Consider the following 20,070-nt stretch of genomic DNA (forward strand, 5'->3'; position numbering starts at 1 on the left):
TAGAAAGGACAGGAAAGGAAAGACACTGTCTGCAATCTGCCAAAAACCCTACCAAAATGTCCAACACAACTGATAGCAAAATTGACCCTGAAGTCACTGGACTTCTCCCACTATATCAGCACTCTGAAACATTCTGAGACAGAGCAAAAAGAGGTCAATCTAATAAGGGACAAAAAAAAGGCAATTTGGCAAATACAGATAAATAAGAGTGGAAATTCAGCAAAGCCCAGCCGGGCTGGCTCACCACACAAAAAACTGAACTGACCAACAAGAGCAAGTGTGAACATTAGCAAAAACAAACTTAACTTGAGAAGACTGGAACTGAGCTGAGTCCAAGGCCTGAGAAGCAGACTGAATCACCAGCACCAGGATAGGGCGTCGGCTGTCTTATATCTAGTCTGATACTCCAGAGATCCAATCGTTATCTTCCTCACAATGTGGCAGATCACTACCAATTAAACCAACCTCACTACCTCCTGTCACCACCAGAGGGAGAACGGAAGGAGAACTCTCAACTGGTGGAGCAGAAAATTAGCTCATAACAAGTATCATCAGGAACAAGAGTCAAAGCAGGAACAATACAGCAATACAATACACAATGCAGTCACTGTTGATCCTGGTGACACTGTTGTGTTTCCTGCTAGAATATATCTAGCAGGAAACACAACAGTATCATCAGGAACAATACAGCAGTACAATACACAATGCAGTCACTGTTGATCCTGATGACACTGTTGTGCTTCCTGCTAGAATATATCTAGCAGGAAACACAACAGTATCATCAGGAACAAGAGTCAATGCTGCATCACAGAGCATGGAAATACTTACTAAACACCTTTTTGGAAGTTGGAGAGGCGCTGTCCCAGCCATCTATCAACGCTGCGGCCACCTCATCCCAGAGTTTCTGGGTCACCACAGTGTCCTTGTAGTGCTGGTCATGGCTGTTCCACAGCGGGACACGCTCCTGGACCAGGCGGATCAGGTACTCGTCCAGATAGACGTCTTCATCCCGTTGTGGAACCTAGAAAAAAAATACATTATAATCTTGGAAATTTTTTTGAAGGAAAAAGATAGAAAAATAGAAATAAAAGAAGCAAGATAGAAGATGAAAAACAGGACAGAAAAAAAGGAAGAGAAAAAATAAATTAAAAAAAATGGACATTGAAAGACTGTATACTTACATTCCGTCTCCTCGACGGGACTTGGCTAGGCTGCTCCGGCTGTTCGGCCTCACTTGCCGGGTCCTATGATGATGTCTGTAAAGAACAAAAATTATTACACATTTGTAGAGGCAGCTATACTTACCCAAAGGCAGGAAGATACTCACCTCACACTCGGTTTGGGCCAGTTCTTGCTGGGATGGAAAGTATTCCAATCCCGAAGACATGCTGCAATTTTAAAAAAAAAAACATTAGTACATAATAAATTTGAAAGGACAGGCAGACATTAGGTCTAACAATACTCACATTTTGGCTGCTGCAGCTTGGATCCAAAGTTGGAAGGCTGTCTTGTCTCTTCAAGGCTGTCTGTAGAGTAGTGGTCTGACAGTGCAGACACCTTCTTTTATCTAGACTCCTCTCAAACAATGTTGCTTGTGTAGTGGGTGGTTTAAACAAATGTCTAGACATTGTTTACTCTAAAACCACGTGAGCGCAAAAAGCGCTGACGTGCACACGTCCATGCACACGCATGCAACCCCATAGACTGTAATGTTATTTTTTTGCGCATTCCGTGCTCACACGTGCGCATGCGATTTTTTAACGAGGTTGGGCGGAATAAAAAATGCAACATGTAGCGTCTTGCGCGTCTGGGCGCACACCTGAAAAATGCGCAGCACACGACAACGCTGATGAACGCATGCAAGCGCTAGACCCTGCGCCGGCCATGTTAAATATTGGGGACCATTGCGCGTGTGCCCGATAGCGCGCGATGCGCTGTGCGATAAAACGCTAGTGTGAAACCAGCCTTACCCTAATCTGCACAGAAATACAATAATCATAACAAAGCACAATATCTTACAGTATGTACAATATGGTAACATATAACGTGGCAATACCAAAAAGACAGTCGGTAATACACAGTCGTGTAGCAGTACCGAAGTATAACAGTATATTTACATTAAAGATCTTAAAGGGGAGGAGGCATTAAAGGGGTATTCTATTCCAATCCCCTATAGTGCGGACCGTGGGCATCTGGTTTCCAGCCCCACGGCTGTCTCGGTCCGAGGGCCAAACGTGGCCCACATGCTGCACTTTGCCTAGGTCTGCTTATGAAGGGTTTTTAAAAAAATATTTTAAGTAACAAAACACCCAAAAATCATTTAAATTTGCTATCAGTTGAACCATACTGACCCATAGAACAAAGTTACTTAAATGTTAGGATGGAAAACAAACACTAAAAACAATATCAGAATTAGTGTTTTGTTTTTTTATATGCCAACCCACTTGGATTTTTTTTCCATTTTTCTGTAAATTATATCGTAAAATATAAAACTACAACTCATCCTGAAAAAAACAAGCCTTCATATGTTTATATGGCTATGTCAATGGGCTATTAACAAAAAAAAAACAAATGTTGACTCTTGAAAAAAGGTGAGGAAAGAAACAAAAGTGCAAAAAATAAAAATCGCCGGGTGTTTGAGTGCTTGGCCGGGGTCACACTTGCGAGAAACTCACACGAGTCTCGCGTCTCAATACCCAACACTGCCGCTGACACTCGGACCGGAGCGCTAAGCTGCATAGAAATACATGCAGCCGCACACTCCTGTCCCGAATGCTGGGTATTGATATGCGAGACTCGTGCGAGTTTCTCACAAGTGTGACCCCGCCCTTTAAGGGAAAACCCAAAGCAGTGCTAAACATCTTACTGTTATTATATTAGAAAAATATTAAGTAAAGTTAAAAGGGGTTGCCGGTTTCAGAAAACATGTGTACTCAAACGGTTTGTTTTTAAAGAAAAAAAAAAAGTTTACTTTACTCACCCTTCTTGGATCCAGTACTGAGTCTCCGCCGCAGCACCTGGTATTGTCTGCAGGGCTGCTGATGTTACATTGAAAGGACTGCAGACAATCAGAGTGCACAACCACTTTGAGCTGCTCGTGTCGTCTACTTTGGCAGACCTACTGCGCTCACCTTTGTTTTTTTGTTTTATTTCAATGATCTTTTTATTGATAGCTTAAAAGTATAACAACACCGATCAAGAAGTATTCCGTTTTCATACACAAGTGTACAGACGGTGTAATACCAGTAACAAAGATATATTATATTTTTTATTTTTTTTTGCAGCAAAAGAAAAAAGGACAGAGAAAAGAAAGAGAGAAATAAGTAGAGAGGGAGTAGAGGAAGCAGTAAGAGAGAATACAGGAGGGGTTAGGAGGGGGGGTCTGACAATATCACAGGTTGAGTTTCGTGCGGCTCATGGATTGAAGGAGGATCTGTATTTGATCCATAAGCGCCAGTTTTCTTCGGAGTGCTGTGAATGATTCACCGAGGCAACAACTTCGGTCATATGAAACAATTGGTCTACCTTTGACAGCAGTTGGTGGAGAGAAGGAGTCTGGATTGAAACCCAATAAGTGGGGATTAAAAGTTTGGTCGCAGCAATAATATTAAGAATTAGTATGGAAGTCCCCTGCTTGGAACTCAAAGGGAGGTTTAGTAAAGCTGTTTCCGGCATTAGCAACACTGAGATCTCTGTTATGTCACTAACAAGTTTCTCTGTTAACTCCCAGAAGGGTTGGATGGCAGGACACGTCCACCAAATATGTAAGAAATCTCCCTTACTCTCCTCAGAGCGCCAACAACTGTCCTGCGCCCCAGACCGCCAAACGCAGGTCTGCACTGGTGTAGTGTACCATCGTGATACAATTTTGAAAGCATTCTCTTGAATTTTCACACAGCTCATTGGGCCATGAGAATGCGCATAGATGTGATCAATTTGTGATTGTGAGAGTTTATAGCCCAAGTCTTTTTCCCAATGTGCAATGTAAGCTCTCCTCGGGGGCAGATCTTTAGATAGAAGCATCAGGAGATTGTGGTTTCATATGGTGTTAGTTTGCGTAAGGTGTCTGGGCAGTAACGTATGTTTTTCAATATCTCTCTCAGAGAGTTATATTGTAGAAAATTAATGCTCGAGGGTGTCAAGAGGTCGTTCAATTCCGATAACGGGAGGAGCGCCCCCCCAGTCATAATCTGGTCAATGGAAATATGTCCCAGTCTCCGCGCTAGGTCCCCTCCCTCCCTCAGAACATCCAACGGAGGTTGTAAGACGTCTGAGAGTCTCAGTAATGGGGACGAGGGAGGAGTCAAGAAGGCATGGAGATTCGACCAGACCCTAAGCAAAGCTCGGGTCAGGGGGTTGGAGAAAGAGAAAAACTTCCATCCCTTGGTACATGTTAGTAAAAGGGACCTAAGAGGCACAGGCGAGATAAGGTTTTTTATGTTGACCCAATATTTGTCACTTGTGTTTCTTATCAAGTCTACCGACCGGGAAAGCACAGCTGCATAATAATAGTTTTTAATGTCAGGGGCTCCCATCCCCCCCCTGACTGCGCTCACCTTTGACAGCGTATTTTGAAAAGAACCATATTAGATTGGTGGCTGACCACCTATGGAGAAGCGGCTGTGTAATGATTCTGTCACGTATCGAAAAGAAGTTCTTACGTTCTGCTGAATGCTGGGTCCATAATCCTCCTCTGTTTGTGCCAGTGCTCGTAATCCCGATCAGTCACTAAACCGGTTCCCATAAATCTGTAAAGGGGATAAAAAATTATAAAGAAAATACAATATGCACTAGGTAATTATCAGTTTTGTAGATATACAGAATATATAGACAGGGATTTTTATGGACTGAACACTTACAGGGGTTGTATCAAGGTCATAAGTTATCCCCGTCCGATAGAACAGAGGATGACTGACTGTTGGAAGTCCACCACTATGTATTCCATCTGTATAGCTTCCTATGGATGAGAGTCTCAGTCTGGCCCCATCCTGCTCTGCCCTTATTGACATTGACATCATTTGACATATGGTAAGGTTTTAATACTAGAGACAGGTTAGGACCATCCCGATGGGTACACCTTGTCGCTGTGGGATGCTTTTATGCTTTTTTATTTAATCAAAATAGCATTAACTAAGAACGTATGTTATTTATATGTATTATTATTACCATTTACTGATTTACTTACTGTAGGGTATATGCTCATTTTATATTTTTTGTTTGGGTTTTGTCTCAGATTACATAGCAATGACCTGCTGACAGATTCATTTTAACACAAGTCAACAATACTGCCAACAATTATGATTTTACCCCTTCTCCATTCATTGTTTATGAGATTGCTGGATAGATCAGAGCACTGTGCTCAGTTTTCTACAGCTGTTACATAGACAATGAATGGAGCGGAGGCCGGCCATGTACAACTCCACTCCATTCAAGACAGATTTGCAGAGCAAGGTTCTCAGGATATATGAATGGGGATAACTTGTTATTTTGGGAATAATTCTTTTAGTCTCTCTGCACTGGACACCATCCCATTGACTCACCAAATACTGTGTCCTACGTTGTGAAGAAACCAGATTGTATCTTAATTTCCCAGACAACCATGGTTTTGCAAACCAAGAAGAATTGAGTTTTTATCTGTATATTGGCTTGTGGATTTGTGTTTATGTCTGGTGGGTCAAGAAGACATACTTGCATACCATTTAACTTATTGTGAAGGGTCCCGTTACATTTAGCGAAGCACCAGCGATCCCGACAACGATACGACCTAGTCAGGATCACTGGTGCATCGCTAAGGCTGTGTGCACACGTAGCGATTTTTAAGCGTTTTTGCCGTGATTTTTGGCGCAAAAACGCTTAAAAATCGTGCACAGAACGCCCCCCATGCATTCCTATGGCATTCCGCACATGCTGTGTTAATGCTGCGCTATTTTCCGTGGCGGAAACGCATCGCGGAAAAAATCGCAGCATGCTCATTCTTTGTGCGGAATCGCAAAGAATTGCCGCGATTCCGCACCCATAGGAATTCATGAGAATCGCTTACTTCCCGCATGTGGCTATGCCCACCATGCGGGAAGTTAAGCGTCTCATGTGCGGTTGGTACCCACGGTGTGGAGGAGAGGAGACTGTCCTCCAGGCCCTGGGTACCATACCCCTGTAAAAAAAGAATAAAAAATAAAAAATCGGGGTATATTTACCTTCCGGCGTCCCGCGATACATTCCCGGCCTAAGCGTTCCCAGTAATGCCTTGCGGAAAGGCCCTTTAATGACGTAGTCTCGCGTGACTCTAGCGGTCTCGCGAGATCGCTATAGCAACGCGAGACTACCTCATCACAGGTCTCGCAAGGCATTACTGGGAACGCTGAGGCCCGGGAATGCAGAGCGGGACGCCGGAAGGTAAATATCCACCGAATTTTTTATTTTTTTTAGCATTTTAACATTCTATCTTTTACTATTGAGGCCGCATAGGCGGCCTCAATAGTAAAAACCTGGTCACACTCGTCAAACACTATGTTTGACGAGTGTGACCAACCTGTCAATCACTTTCCAAGCGATGCTTCAAATCGCTTAGAAAGTGCTTGAATATCGCATGCGAAAATCGCGGCAAAATCGCGGTAAAATCGCGGTGAAATCGCGCGGAAAAAACGCGCGATTTCTGGGAAGGAGTCCGGTTTTTAGTAAGCGTTTTAAAATGCTACGTGTGCACATAGCCTAAATGGTCGCTAGTGAGCTGCCAAACAGGCAGATCTCACCAGTGATGCAGCAGCGATAAGGCTGTGTGCACACGTAGCGATTTTTAAGCGTTTTTGCCGTGATTTTCGGCGCGAAAACACTGCGAAAACGCTTAAAAATCGTGTACAGAACGCCCCCCATGCATTCCTATGGCATTCCGCACATGCTGTGCTAATGCTGCGATTTTTTCCGCGGCGGAATCGCATCGCGGAAAAAAATCGCAGCATGCTCATTCTTTGTGCGGAATCGCAAAGAATTGCCGCGATTCCGCACCCATAGGAATTCATGAGAATCGCTTACTTCCCGCATGTGGCTATGCCCACCATGCGGGAAGTTAAGCGTCTCATGTGCGGTTGGTACCCATGGTGTGGAGGAGAGGAGACTGTCCTCCAGGCCCTGGGTACCATACCCCTGTAAAAAAAGAATAAAAAATAAAAAATCGGGGTATATTTACCTTCCGGCGTCCCGCGATGCATTCCCGGCCTAAGCGTTCCCAGTAATGCCTTGCGGCAAGGCCCTGTAATGACGTAGTCTCGCGTGACTCTAGCGGTCTCGCGAGATCGCTATAGCAACGCGAGACTACCTCATCACAGGTCTCGCAAGGCATTACTGGGAACGCTGAGGCCCGGGAATGCAGCGCGGGATGCCGGAAGGTAAATATACACCGATTTTTTTATTTTTTTTAGCATTTTAACATTCTATCTTTTACTATTGATGCCGCATAGGCGGCCTCAATAGTAAAAACCTGGTCACACTAGTCAAACACTATGTTTGATGAGTGTGACCAACCTGTCAATCACTTTCCATGCGATGCTTCAAATCGCTTGGAAAGTGCTTGAATATCGCACGCGAAAATCGCGGCAAAATCGCGATCATAATCTCGGTAAAATCGCGGTGAAATCGCGCGGAAAAAACCGCGCGATTTCTGGGAAGGAGTCCGGTTTTTAGTAAGCGTTTTAAAACGCTACGTGTGCACATAGCCTAAGGCTGGTTTCACACTTGCGTTTTTTTGCGCTGCGTTTTTGCGCAAACATGCGCATGCGTTTTTTTCCTATATTTAAAATGGGTGCGCATAGTCATGCGAACCTGCCAGTAACCTTTTTTTTTTCCTTGGCTGTGTGCCAAAGGTGGTTTTGCCCCCGGTGGCCATTAGGGTCATTGCACTGTGGTGATTTCAGTTGTAGTTTTCCCCCCGGTGGCCATTAGGGTCATTGCACGTTGGTTACCTTAGTTTGTGCACTTAATTATGTAACAGGTGTGATAGCTCTATAAGAGAGTATCAGGTGTGTTGATCACTGTTGGTGATAGTGTTCATTTCAACCATCCTTGGTGGAGGAAGGAGCTGGAGAGCATTCCTTGCAGCACTGTCTTAGCCCTGGTGTGGAAGGAATCATATGGGATTTCCTTGTAGCTCTGACAAAGCTTGGTGGCAGCGATTCAGGAGGAGAGCTGCATGCTGGTGGTGGACTCTGTTGCCAGGAGCAAGTGCAACAGAGTAAAGCTAAGTTCTGTTTCACCGTTTGTGCTTTTTCCTTAGTGTGTATTAGTACAGCGGTGGGGCCAGTGCCTGCGCCACCCAGCTCCCTAGCAAGGGATAGATGTAGGGTGTGCTAGGGCGACAGGTTCATGATCAGCGCCCGGTGCGGAACCGGTATAGGGAACGTTAGGAGCGTTAGGGACACTGACTCAGGTGAGTGCAGGAGGTCTCCACGTCCCCTTTCCCTATCGCAGGGCCCACCATTGTAACTGTTTCCCTACCTCTTGTCTTGTCGTTTTAGTTACCGGCCTGCGAGCCATGTCACACAGGACAGTATCACGTGCCGCGTCCTGCTGTTTTAGTTACCGGCCTGCTGGTCGCGTCACACAGGACGGGTCCACGTGACACTGAGCAATTCAAACACTACTTATGTTATGATTGGGTCACCGAGGAGGAAAGCAAGACCAAGCTAAGCCACAGAAAACTAGAGAGGTTGGTAACTAAGCGAATTGCAGACCCCTGATCCTATCCACACAACTAGCAGTAGCCGTGGAGTGTACCTACGATGATTCTAGACACCTCAACACAGCTGGAGAACTAAATAAGCCTAAAGCAAGAAAGGGAAAATCTAAACTGCCCCAGAGCAGACCCCAAAGGAATAGACAGCCCCCCAACATACATTGTCAGTGAGACAAGATGGAAACACAAACCTAGGCAGGAAAATAGGCTGAGCAAACGATGGGGACCACACTAACTAGACAGGACAGGAAAGGAAAGACACTGTCTGCAATCACGCAAAAAACCCTGCAAAAAATGCCTAACACGTCTGATAGAAAAATACTGAAACCACTAGACTTCGCCCACTATATCAGCACTCTGGCATATTGTGAAAGCAGAGCAAAAAGAGGCCAATCTAGTAAGGGACAAAAACAAACTGGCACAAACAGTAACATAAGGATGGGAATTCAGCACAGCCCCAGCCGGGACTGGCTGACCACACAAAACTGAACAGACAAAACCAAATCAAATGTGAACAATAGCAAAAGAACACTTAGCTTGAGCATGCAGGGACTGAGCTGGAACTAAGACCTCAGGAGGCAGGAAAAAATCACCAGCAGGGATAGTGGGAGTCGGCTGTCTTAAATCCAGTCAAAAACTCCAGATGTCCAATCGTCCTCCTCATTATCAGGTGGCAGGCCTCTGTTAATTAGATCAGCTCCATTACCTCCTGTAACCACCAGAGGGAGCCTGGAAAGAGAACTCGCGACCCCTCTGTCAATACAACCAGTTCCACTACCTTCACTAGCAACCAGAGGTAGGCCAGAAAGTGAATTCACAACAGTACCCCCCCCTTGAGGAGGGGTCACCGAACCCTCATCCACGCCACCAGGCCGATCAGGACGGGCCCAGTGAAAAGCACGGGGTATCATGGGAAAACCACAACGTTTAGCAAATCAATCTACAAAAGCCTTAGCGGAAAATGTAGACAAGGAGCAGATCAGAGTAATTGCCAAAAGGAACTTAGGTTGTACACTGCCCACAGCAAATGTGTGCGCAAAACGTTTTTCTCATTTAGGGCAGACAGAAGTAGTATGAAAGGCGTCTCCACAGAAAAAACACAGCTTATTACGCCTTCTAAACTCCTGACGTTGCGCCCTAGACAAAACCCATCACATTGCATGGGTTCAGACGTTTGTTCAAAAGGTGGCAACGCCTCTCGTGTAGTTTTACGCTCACGTAAACGCCAATCAACTTGAATGGCCAATGACATAGAATCGTCAAGACAAGAGGGAACAGGAAATCCCACCATAACATCTTTTACAGTTTCTGATTAACCCTTCCGAAAGAGAGCTGCTAAGGCACTGTCATTCGCGGTAGTAAGGACCGCCCACTTTCGGAATTTTTAACAGTATAACTCTGCAGAATCCTGACCCTGGTTCAATGCCAATAAGGTTTTCTCAGCTTGATCAATAGCATTAGGTTCATCATACAGCAACCACAAGGCTTGAAAAAGTGCGTCCACATTAGTCAGAATAGGATTTCCAGGTGTCAGAGAAAAAGCCCAAAACTGGGGATCGCCGCGCAGCAAGGAGATGACAATTTTAACCTGCTGCACAGAGCTCCCTGATGAGTTAGGCTTCAAGGCAAGAAATAGTTTACAATTATTCTTTAAATTCAAAAATTTAGACCGATACCCAGAAAACACATCAGGAGTAGAGATTTTTGGTTCAACAGCAGGTGATTGAGCGAGATAGGTGGAAATTCCCCGCACTTCAGCAGCGAGCTGCTCAACACGATCAGACAATTGCTTAATCTCCATTAAGGAAAAAAAAATCCTCCTACGACCCCAGTGAAAAAGAGGAAAAAATATATATTAAAAAAAAAAATTCTGACACTTTTTTTTACAATTCTCTCCTGCTTTTGAGTACCCTAGAATCTGCGGTTTAGGCTGGTGATTCTGTTATGATTGGGTCACCGAGGAGGAAAGCAAGACCAAGCTAAGCCAGAGAAAACCAGAGAGGTTGGTAACTAACCGGATTGCAGACCCCTGATCCTATCCACACAACTAGCAGTAGCCGTGGAGTGTACCTTCGATGATTCTAGACGCCTCGACACAGCCGGAGAAATAAATAAGCCTAAAGCAAGAGGGGAAAGCTAAACTGCCCCAGAGCAGACCCCAAAGGAATAGACAGTCCCCAAACATATATTGTCGGTGAGACAAGATGGAAACCAAAATGCAGGTAGGAAAATAGGCTGAGCAAACGATGGGGCACACACTAACTAGACAGGACAGGAAAGGAAAGACACTGTCTGCAATCACGCAAAAACCCTGCAAAAAATGCCCAACATGTCTGATAGAAAAATACCGAAGTCACTAGACTTCACCCACTATATCAGCACTCTGGCATATTCTGAGAGCAGAGCAAAAAGAGGCCAATCTAGTAAGGGACAAAAGCAAACTGGCACAAACAGTAACATAAGGATGGGAATTCAGCACAGCCCCAGCCGGGACTGGCTGACCACACAAAACTGAACAGACAAAACCAAATCAAATGTGAACAATAGCAAAAGAACACTTAGCTTGAGCATGCAGGGACTGAGCTGGAACTAAGACCTCAGGAGGCAGGAAAAAATCACCAGCAGGGATAGAGGGAGTCGGCTGTCTTAAATCCAGTCAAAAACTCCAGATGTCCAATCGTCCTCCTCATTATCAGGTGGCAGGCCTCTGTTAATTAGATCAGCTCCATTACCTCCTGTAACCATCAGAGGGAGCCCGGAAAGAGAACTTGCGACCCCTCTGTCAATACAACCAGTTCCACTACCTTCACTAGCAACCAGAGGTACGCTAGAAAGTGAATTCACAACAACCTAGCTGTGGCCAAGTTTACCATCTTCACGGACAACAACCCGCTGACTCACTTGGAAACCGCAAAACTAGGTGCGCTGGAGCAGCGATGGATGGCCCGGCTGTCCAACTACAAGTTTATCATCAAGTACCGAGCGGGATACAAAAATGCCAATGCTGATGCACTGTCCATAATGCCCAATCTGCCAGATGGGGGAGAAGATCCTGAGGCACTCGACGAAATTGAGTTACCTGCCTTTCACTGGCCAATTGCGGCCCAACGTGCTCAAGGAGTGAAAAACAAGCTCTACATCATGAAAGAGGCCACACTAAATCCAATGGTCTTGGAAGCGTACCATGATGGGGCAGGACACTTCGGATGGAAGAAGTTGGAGACCCTACTCTGAGAGAGATTTTACTGGGCTGGTATGAGGAAGGCCATTGAAAATTGGTGTCGGGAGTGTGGACAATGTAACCTGCGCAGGAAGGACCGTAACAGCCAGCGAGCTCAATTACAGCCAATCATCACCAAACAGCCACTTGAGTTGGTAGCCTTAGACCATGTGAATCTGGTCCCAAGCCGTTCAGGCTATGTCTACGCTCTCACCATCATTGACCACTACTCAAGGTTCCTGGCAGTCATGCCTGTCAAGGATCAAACAGCCAAGGCAGCAGCCAGAGCGTTCCAACAGCACTTTTGTCGACCACGCAGTTACCCTGAGCGAGTGCTTACAGATCAAGGCCCAGCCTTTGAGGCAGAAGTGTTCCAGGAGCTCTGTAACTTGTACGGCTGCAAGAAGATCAGGACAACACCGTATCATCCACAGACCAATGGCATGTGTGAAAAGATGAACCAAGTGGTAATTGACCTATTGAAGACTTTGCCCTTGGAAGAAAGAAATCTGTGGCCAGAGAGGTTGCCAGATCTGGTAGATCTCTACGCATTCTTGTAAATTCCACCAACTGTAATCCAGCCTACTTTATGAGAACAAGGCCTGGCAAGTTACCTATTGACTTGGACATGGGAGTCCTGACACCTGAGGTGATGTCACCAGATGCTGACTGGGATATAGAGCGGCAGCAGCAGTACCGTAAAGTGCAAGAGTGCGTAGAGAAGTGTTTAGCTCAAGCAAGACAGAGGCAGGAAAAGAACTACAATCAACACGCACCTGCAGTTCCCTTGTCGCGAGGAGAACAGGTCCTAAAGAAAACGAGGAGGATGCACAAATTGGATGACCAATGGAAGGCTGAACCCTACACAGTCTTACCTTCAAGTTTTGATAATACCAAGATGTTCTGTCTCCAACATCTGATTTATTACCTGCTTGTTAATGTTTTCAGTGTTTCTGGCTCCATCTAGTGACCAGAGTCATAACCGCAGTGTTGTGTTTTAGTTTCACTTTGTTATTTCCCTCCATTTGCAGTGCATTCTGGTAAGGCTGCAATGCACCTTGGTAGCCTTTTGCAAAGGATTATGGTTACTTCAGCTCCCATTTTCCCTCCAGTCCACCATTTTCCTTCTGCCTGCATTCAGGAAGCATCTCATTTTTCTTCTCCCCTTGCGACAGCATCGCTGGTATGTACTTATGTTTCCTGTATCCAATTCCTGTCTCATATTATTATTATTATTTATTTATATAGCACCATTGATTCCATGGTGCTGTACATGAGAAGGGGTTACATACAAATTACAGTTATCACTTACAGTAAACAAACTAACAATGACAGACTGATACAGAGGGGAGAGAGGACCCTGCCCTTTCGGGCTTACATGCTACAGGATGGTGGGGAAGGAGACAGTAGGTTGGTGGGTTGCAGCAATTCCGGTGTTGGTTGAGGTGATATCACCGGTAGTGGTGAGAGAGAAGGAGGTAGCGGGGTCATTGCAGGCTGTAGGCTTTCTTGAAGAGGTGGGTTTTCAGGTTCCATCTGAAGGATCCAAATGTGGTTGATAGTCGGACTTGTTGGGGAAAAGAATTTCAGAGAATAGTGGCTATTCGGGAGAAGTCTTGGAGGCGGTTGGGTGAGGAGTGAATAAGTGTGGAGGAGAGGAGGAGGTCTTGGGAGGACCGGAGATTACGTGAGGGAAGGTATCGGGAGATTAGTTCAGAGACATATGGGGGAGACAGGTTATAGATGGCCTTGTAGGTCAGCATTAGTAATTTGAACTGGATACGCTGAGGGAATGGGAGCCAGTGAAGAGATTTGCAGAGGGGAGAAGTGGAGGAGTAGCCAGGAGAGAGATGAATTAGTAGGGCTGCAGAGTTAAGGATGGACTGGAGAGGTGCGAGGGTGTTAGCAGGGAGACCACAGAAAAGGATGTTGCAGTAGTCGAGGCGGGAGATGATGTTAGCCTCCTTAGTTAGATCTCCCCTGGTTAGCTATTAGTGCAGATGATGTATTATGTATATATGAATCCCTGATGAACCCAGTATTGATTGTATGCATATGTTTGCTTGTAGTTCCACCGCGCCAATATACCACCACGTTCAATAAAGCACAGATTCAACCTACAGTCTCCTTATTGGACCCCAGTATATCGGTTTAGCTGCCTATATAACTACATGAATTCTGCTTCATTTAGTGAGGACAGAACACAAGGTATGCCTTATAAGTAAGGATGGAGGAGAAACCTCATCAGCAGTGTCAATGGATCATCTATTGCGTGCCCTGACCAACTAAAGGAAAGGATGGGAGAGCAAAACAACCTTCAACCCATAGAAGAAGAAGAAAAGGTCAGCACTGTACTCCGTGAATTCCCTGCAAATTGGACAAGAGTGGACCAAGCCATCGTAGTCCCTGTCCTAATCTTTCCCCAGCCTACTGCAAATGAAGTAGCAGAGACTCAAGACAATCCTGAAAATCGGCAAGTTCAGGCAGCGGATGCCACACGAGCAGTGGAGCAAGAGAATCCTTGCCCTGCCAGTGGTGAATCTGTCGTGCCCACAGAGAGTCTAAGAGTTCGCAGACGGCTACTACCCAGTTTACCAACAGCAGTAACAGGCCCACCAAACCTAAATAGGCCATTAGAAGTACCCATGCTAAGCAGATCTATCCATAGTACAAAAGGTGAGCTCCCAGCTAGGTATAGAAATTAAAGTGAAAATAGAAAATGTAAACAGTACATGTAAATATAAAATGTAAATATGCAACTTTTCAAGTATATGTGCCTACAGAGACTCTGTAAGAATCCTTGAGCAATCTCAGTTTGTTTTGATGGACAATTGGGCCACAGGCTATGTGTGGCCAAAACTATACTTGTATATAGTTACCAACTGCTCAGGAATGGACCATGGACAATGACGCATGGACTAATCATCACAAGGACTATTTTTGAGCTATGGTTTTCGTAATTTTTCATTTTTGTAATCTTGTAACAGTTATAATTGTTCATTTGTTAATATGTTTGTTCATGTTTCCTCAATCTGGGAGTACTGAATTGCACTAGGGGGAATGTGGTGCCCCAGGAGTACGGTCGCCACAGTGGCATTACCTCCCTCCTAGGGAGTGTGATGTCATGCTTGGAAGCAATGAAAGGGTCTCTCTATCAGGTAGTTCCAGCACACAGCACAGTTCCTGCTCCGGGCCAGCAGAGGGAGCTCTGAACCCAACTGCTGAGGAGCTGCTCTCTGTGGTCAGGAATAGGAAGTTAGTTAGTTGGTGCAGAGAGAGGGAAGAGTGTGGACGTGTGGAGATGAGCTGGGGGCTGGAGCAGAGCTCACCCCTAAGCTGAAGCGCATTGACCGGACTCCAGAGTCCGAGGCTGTGTGGATACTAAAAGTCCCACAGCAGAAATTGGAGGAACAAGAGGCTGCAAATGCTCTGTTCCCATCTGAGACTCGACGACATAGCAGCAACGTGTGTGAGCCAGAGAGAGAGGGCTAAAGCTGCCTGTCATGCGAGTGGAGTTCTAGGTAACAGACAGAAAGAGGAACTTGTGTGGAGTTCAGAACCGCAAGTACTTCAGAATAACACTAGAAAGGAGACCTCACAACCCATCTGCATAGAAAGATTCCCAAGTTGCTTCCAGGCTGACTAACTCCTGTACCCTCTGTAATCTGAATCCTGCACTGTACCTACAAAGCACAGTAAAAGGTAAAAAAAACTGCTCTCTGTTGTGTCTTTTTAATTCTCCCTTCATCACCTTCACAGCACTGCTACATCTCTTTCTACCTACTACTTCCCCATCTATTCCTCAACATCTTCCTCATTTGTCCTGGGACTCAGCTCTGTCTGTGGAGAGCTATTCCACCTCTGCTGCATCCCACCATCTGTCCCAGAGGATCTGCACTGCAGCACTGGTCCCTTCTGACCAGATACCACAGGTGGCGTCATGAATTCTTATTACCAAAAACTTTTATCTTCGTCATCCCTTGTAAATAATCCCCTTCCATTGGATGCCCAGGGCCATGGACCAGGTCACCGCCGCTGTGACACTGTCCCTTTAAGACACCGGCCCAGTACCAAGTATCCCACTTGCCCTGGCGGGCGCTCCATCTACATTTCATTTTTTTTCTAGTCAAGATGGGGTGCAGAGTGTACATTAATGAGAAAAGAAATGAACTTTTTTGAATTTACCTAATGGCTGCAATGAAAGAAAGAGTGAAAAATTTAAAGGGGTCTGAATACTTTCCGTACCCACTGTATGTGGCTGCCTGTATTTGCAACGTTGCTTCACTTTTTATTTTAGATGCAAAAGAGGAAATGTTCTGTAAAATCTGTAAGCCATTGTTACCTTGTTCCAAACAAATTTTCAATTCGTTTATAGAAAGCGTCTTTGGCGTATTTTGGTGACATCAAGAATTCCTGTATAAAAAAAAAAAATTACTGTAAAATGGGATAAAAATACGAGTATTAATCCACTGTGTGATTTTGGTTATGTTCACATAACACTTCTGCCCCACATTAGTGACTCCGTTGAAGAGTCCATCTGAATACTGTTCTGTATGGAACCCTGATGATGCCACTCACTACATTAAGGCAGATAGTCTGGCCTCCTTTCCGTCTATATTTTTTGTGTCATCTACGGTAAATATAATTTAGCCACTGCTGGAATGGAGGCCAGACAGAGTACAAAGTGCAAACAAATAAAAGCGTGCTATGCCGCTTAATGATCTTTGCCTTACTCCAATATCACTAGTAGAAAGAGTGTAGGTTAAATAATAATAGGAGTACAAAGGAAATTTGTCTGCCTCTTTGTAGTGAATGGCTCCATCAGGTTTTCATCCGAATTTCATATTTCAAGACTTTAGATGAAAGTCCCGACAAAGTCACTAACGTGATAAAAACATAATATGTAGTGATAAGAGAGAAACTTGAGGCGTTCTGTGAAAAAGGAGCCTATAACCCCAAAGGAGTCCAGACACTGAGCCGTGTGCTATGGTTTTTATTCAGGTGTAGGCAAAAACAACACATTTCAGGGAAGGACAGTCCCTTTCATCAGGCATCTACTTCTAACAGAGTTATGTATCTATATATTAATCAGAGATGTAATTATTTATATCTTGCTCGGATATTTCTGGCCAGGATTAGGAACTTTACTAGAGGCTCGTTTGTATCCGCAAATTCAGTAAGAACATCCAAGCTTTAATAATAAGGTTGACATTATTTCCAGCAGTACCCTTTGAACTCATCAAAACGTGATTTTCAAAAAGATATAAATTGCTCCTAGAATACTATGAATGATGCTGTGGTATACATGACAAAGGGGAAGATCTGCCGTTAAAAGATTGGTAGGTATTACTGTACCAGAAACGTGTTGTGATACACTTGACGAAGTGAACGTTCCGTCCCTGAAACATGTTAAAAAGTTGGTTTGATTACCGGATGAATGGGAAGGTTTGTTTTCAAAATACGTTAAAAGATTGGTGAAATATACCAGACAAAGGGAACAGTCCGTCCCCAAAACGAGATAAATGATTGGTGAGATATAATCGATGATGATGATATAACTGATGAAGTTGACAGTTCATTCCCGAAATGCATTGTTTTTGCTTACACTCTAATATAAACCACAGCACACACTCAGTGATTTCCTCCTATCGCTAAACTGATCACAAAACCCAAGTCAGGAGATCAGTCGAGGAGAGGACCAGCTGACGCCCAACTACAACTATTTGTATTCACAGCACATTTGGATATTATGCTCCCATCATAACTGTATCTGGTGAAAGTTTAATTATTATCTTCACCTCCCTAGTGTTCATAAGATGGGACTCTATGAAGCACTATTTCTATTTTGTTTTCTACAGTCATTAAAATGTTATGTGAACATAGCATGCAATGAGTATCAGGCCCTGCCGGTCATATAGGTAGAAGTAAGACAAGTACAGGGTCGGCCATTTATGTGGATACACCTAAATTAAATGGCAATGGTTGGTGATATCAACTTCCTGTTTGTAGCACATTAGTATATGGGAGGGGGAAAACTTTTCAAGATGGGTGGTGACCATGACGGCCATTTTGAAGTCAGCCATTTTGGATGCAACTTTATAAATGGCCTACCCAGGTGTATCCATATAAATGGCCCACCCTGTATATTCAGTTCTATTGGCTGAGATACATTGGCACATAGAATATTAGCTGTGGATAGACAGTATAGGGGGGAAGATATGGTAGACTTGGCGACATTATTGGCTTGGTCAAACACATTGACATCTCAGTCACCTCAATAAGCAGCACAAAAGCTGCATGATGTGACTTATATGACTACATAGACATGTTTGGCTACTTGCCTTAACTCCTTCTGGGCTGACAACAAGGACCATTACATTGTGTAATCCATTAACCCGTATGACTGGACCATACTTCTCAACCCTAGAAGAAAAATGATATTATGAAATTACAGAAAAGTGTGAGTTAACCAATCCTAAGAGGAAATGGCAGACACAGTGCAACGCCTTTTAGTATGAAGCTTTCCCGGAAATCGGCTGATTGTGGTAACTCTGACTTCTCAGCCACTGTGATATTGGCATAACGCAGATGAGTCATCACAGCTTCTATCCTGCAAATTATTCTTCATGGATTTCCCTCCTTTTTATAGCCTGATGTGCCTCTACCCTCCCTGAGACAGAAGATGCATTCTCCACTGTGCTTATTTTGGTGATCAATATATAACCCCTCCCGCTATCTCTAACACTGAGATAGTGGAGAGTAGAGCAGAAAGGGCCATCAAAACCAGGAGCAAGAGCCCTAACAGATTTGTAGAATTTTCTGAAAGTGTTACGCTGGGTAAAGGGCTTAAAGACACTCTGCAACAGTAAAATGATAGAACATTTTTAAAACAAACTATTTAGAAAGTTACTTATCTTTGCATTTAGGAAGCAAATAAAGACTATCATTCAAATGGACTGATCCAGGAAGGAAAAGGATAATCCTTCAAGCGCAACCAAAAATCTATGGTGCATTACAATAATAGTCCTGTTAGGAGTCAGGTTTCTGCGGTCGCTATGCAGGAATCCAGACCATCACATTCTGCAGTCTCCTGCTGTTTATCTACTGCAAAGGAGATTGCAGAGGAGATTGCCTTGCAGCAAATCTCTCCAGAGGCTAAGTCCTTCCATCCACCTTCTGAGCATGCTCATGAGACGATCTCCCATTGGAGATCGGGAGTCATGTGCTCAGGTCCCGCTCCAGATCTCATTGGTCCATCTCGGAGATCTGGAAGCTTCCGGAAGGTCCCGGGTGCTATAAAAAGTGTGCATGGCTGTTCCGCCATGTGCTAGTATAGACCATACTTGCTGCTGTGTGAATGACGATGAATGCATGATTCTGGTGAATGACTCATTTGAAACCCCTACCCTTTGATATTACGCTTGTGTGAGGGATTGAGTTCAGTACCAGCGCCAGCGCGCCTCTGCTTCATTGTCCACAGCTGCTAGCGTCCGACATTGCGCTTGCATCTAGCATTGTCGTATAGCGGCAGTGTCCTACGCCATGCTGCAGTAGCAGTCCACTTAAGCGTTCGCGGCTGCGACGCTACACACACGGTAGGTCTAGAAGGACTTAGTACCGCCATCTTTGGCTATTCCTGTGACCCTATACCGTGTGTGTAACCACTCTGAGTACTTGTGACTTTAACAGGCTCAGCTCTTTTATGTTCTTAGGCATCTCTGTGATGTAACAGAGATTGCTCTGTGCACTTGGGTGACGGTTAACCCTGTGCACAATACCGCCATATTGCTTCTGCCACCACTTAGCAGCGGTTATATCACCTACTGCACGGTGGACCCCGAGCGGTGAACTCACTTTATTAGTTTTTTATTTTAGTGCGTTCCGCCGTTCCTAACAAGTCCATTCTTACTAGGACAATACAAATGTGCATACAAAACAATTAGATTTGTGTACACTCCTATGTCCCAAGTATTGAAGCATTTTTTATGTTTATTACAGTTTTGCCACTAGTTTTGCCACTATTTTAGATTTGTCCTTTTTTGTACTATACTATTATTCCAGTCCTATTATCTGCCTATGGCTCCCAACTTCTGGTTCTCCAGCTGTTACAAATGTACTGTACAAC

General features: G+C 44.6%; 1 protein-coding gene across 1 annotated transcript in view; it reads right to left on the reverse strand.

The window, feature by feature from the left end:
- Positions 1–20,070, reverse strand: part of LOC141091925 (cholesterol 24-hydroxylase-like) — a 58,014-nt gene that overhangs the window by 33,822 nt on the left and 4,122 nt on the right. The window contains exons 3-5 of the mRNA XM_073577710.1: positions 18,287–18,368; positions 16,288–16,358; positions 4,662–4,748 (exon numbers count right to left, since the gene is read on the reverse strand). Coding sequence (XP_073433811.1) covers positions 4,662–4,748; positions 16,288–16,358; positions 18,287–18,368 — 240 coding nt within the window. The remainder of the gene's footprint in view (positions 1–4,661; positions 4,749–16,287; positions 16,359–18,286; positions 18,369–20,070) is intronic.

Source organism: Dendrobates tinctorius, unplaced genomic scaffold (assembly GCF_039654945.1).
Source record: "Dendrobates tinctorius isolate UK_male_01 unplaced genomic scaffold, ASM3965494v1 ptg000057l, whole genome shotgun sequence".
In the NCBI taxonomy this organism is placed as follows: Eukaryota; Metazoa; Chordata; class Amphibia; order Anura; family Dendrobatidae; genus Dendrobates; species Dendrobates tinctorius.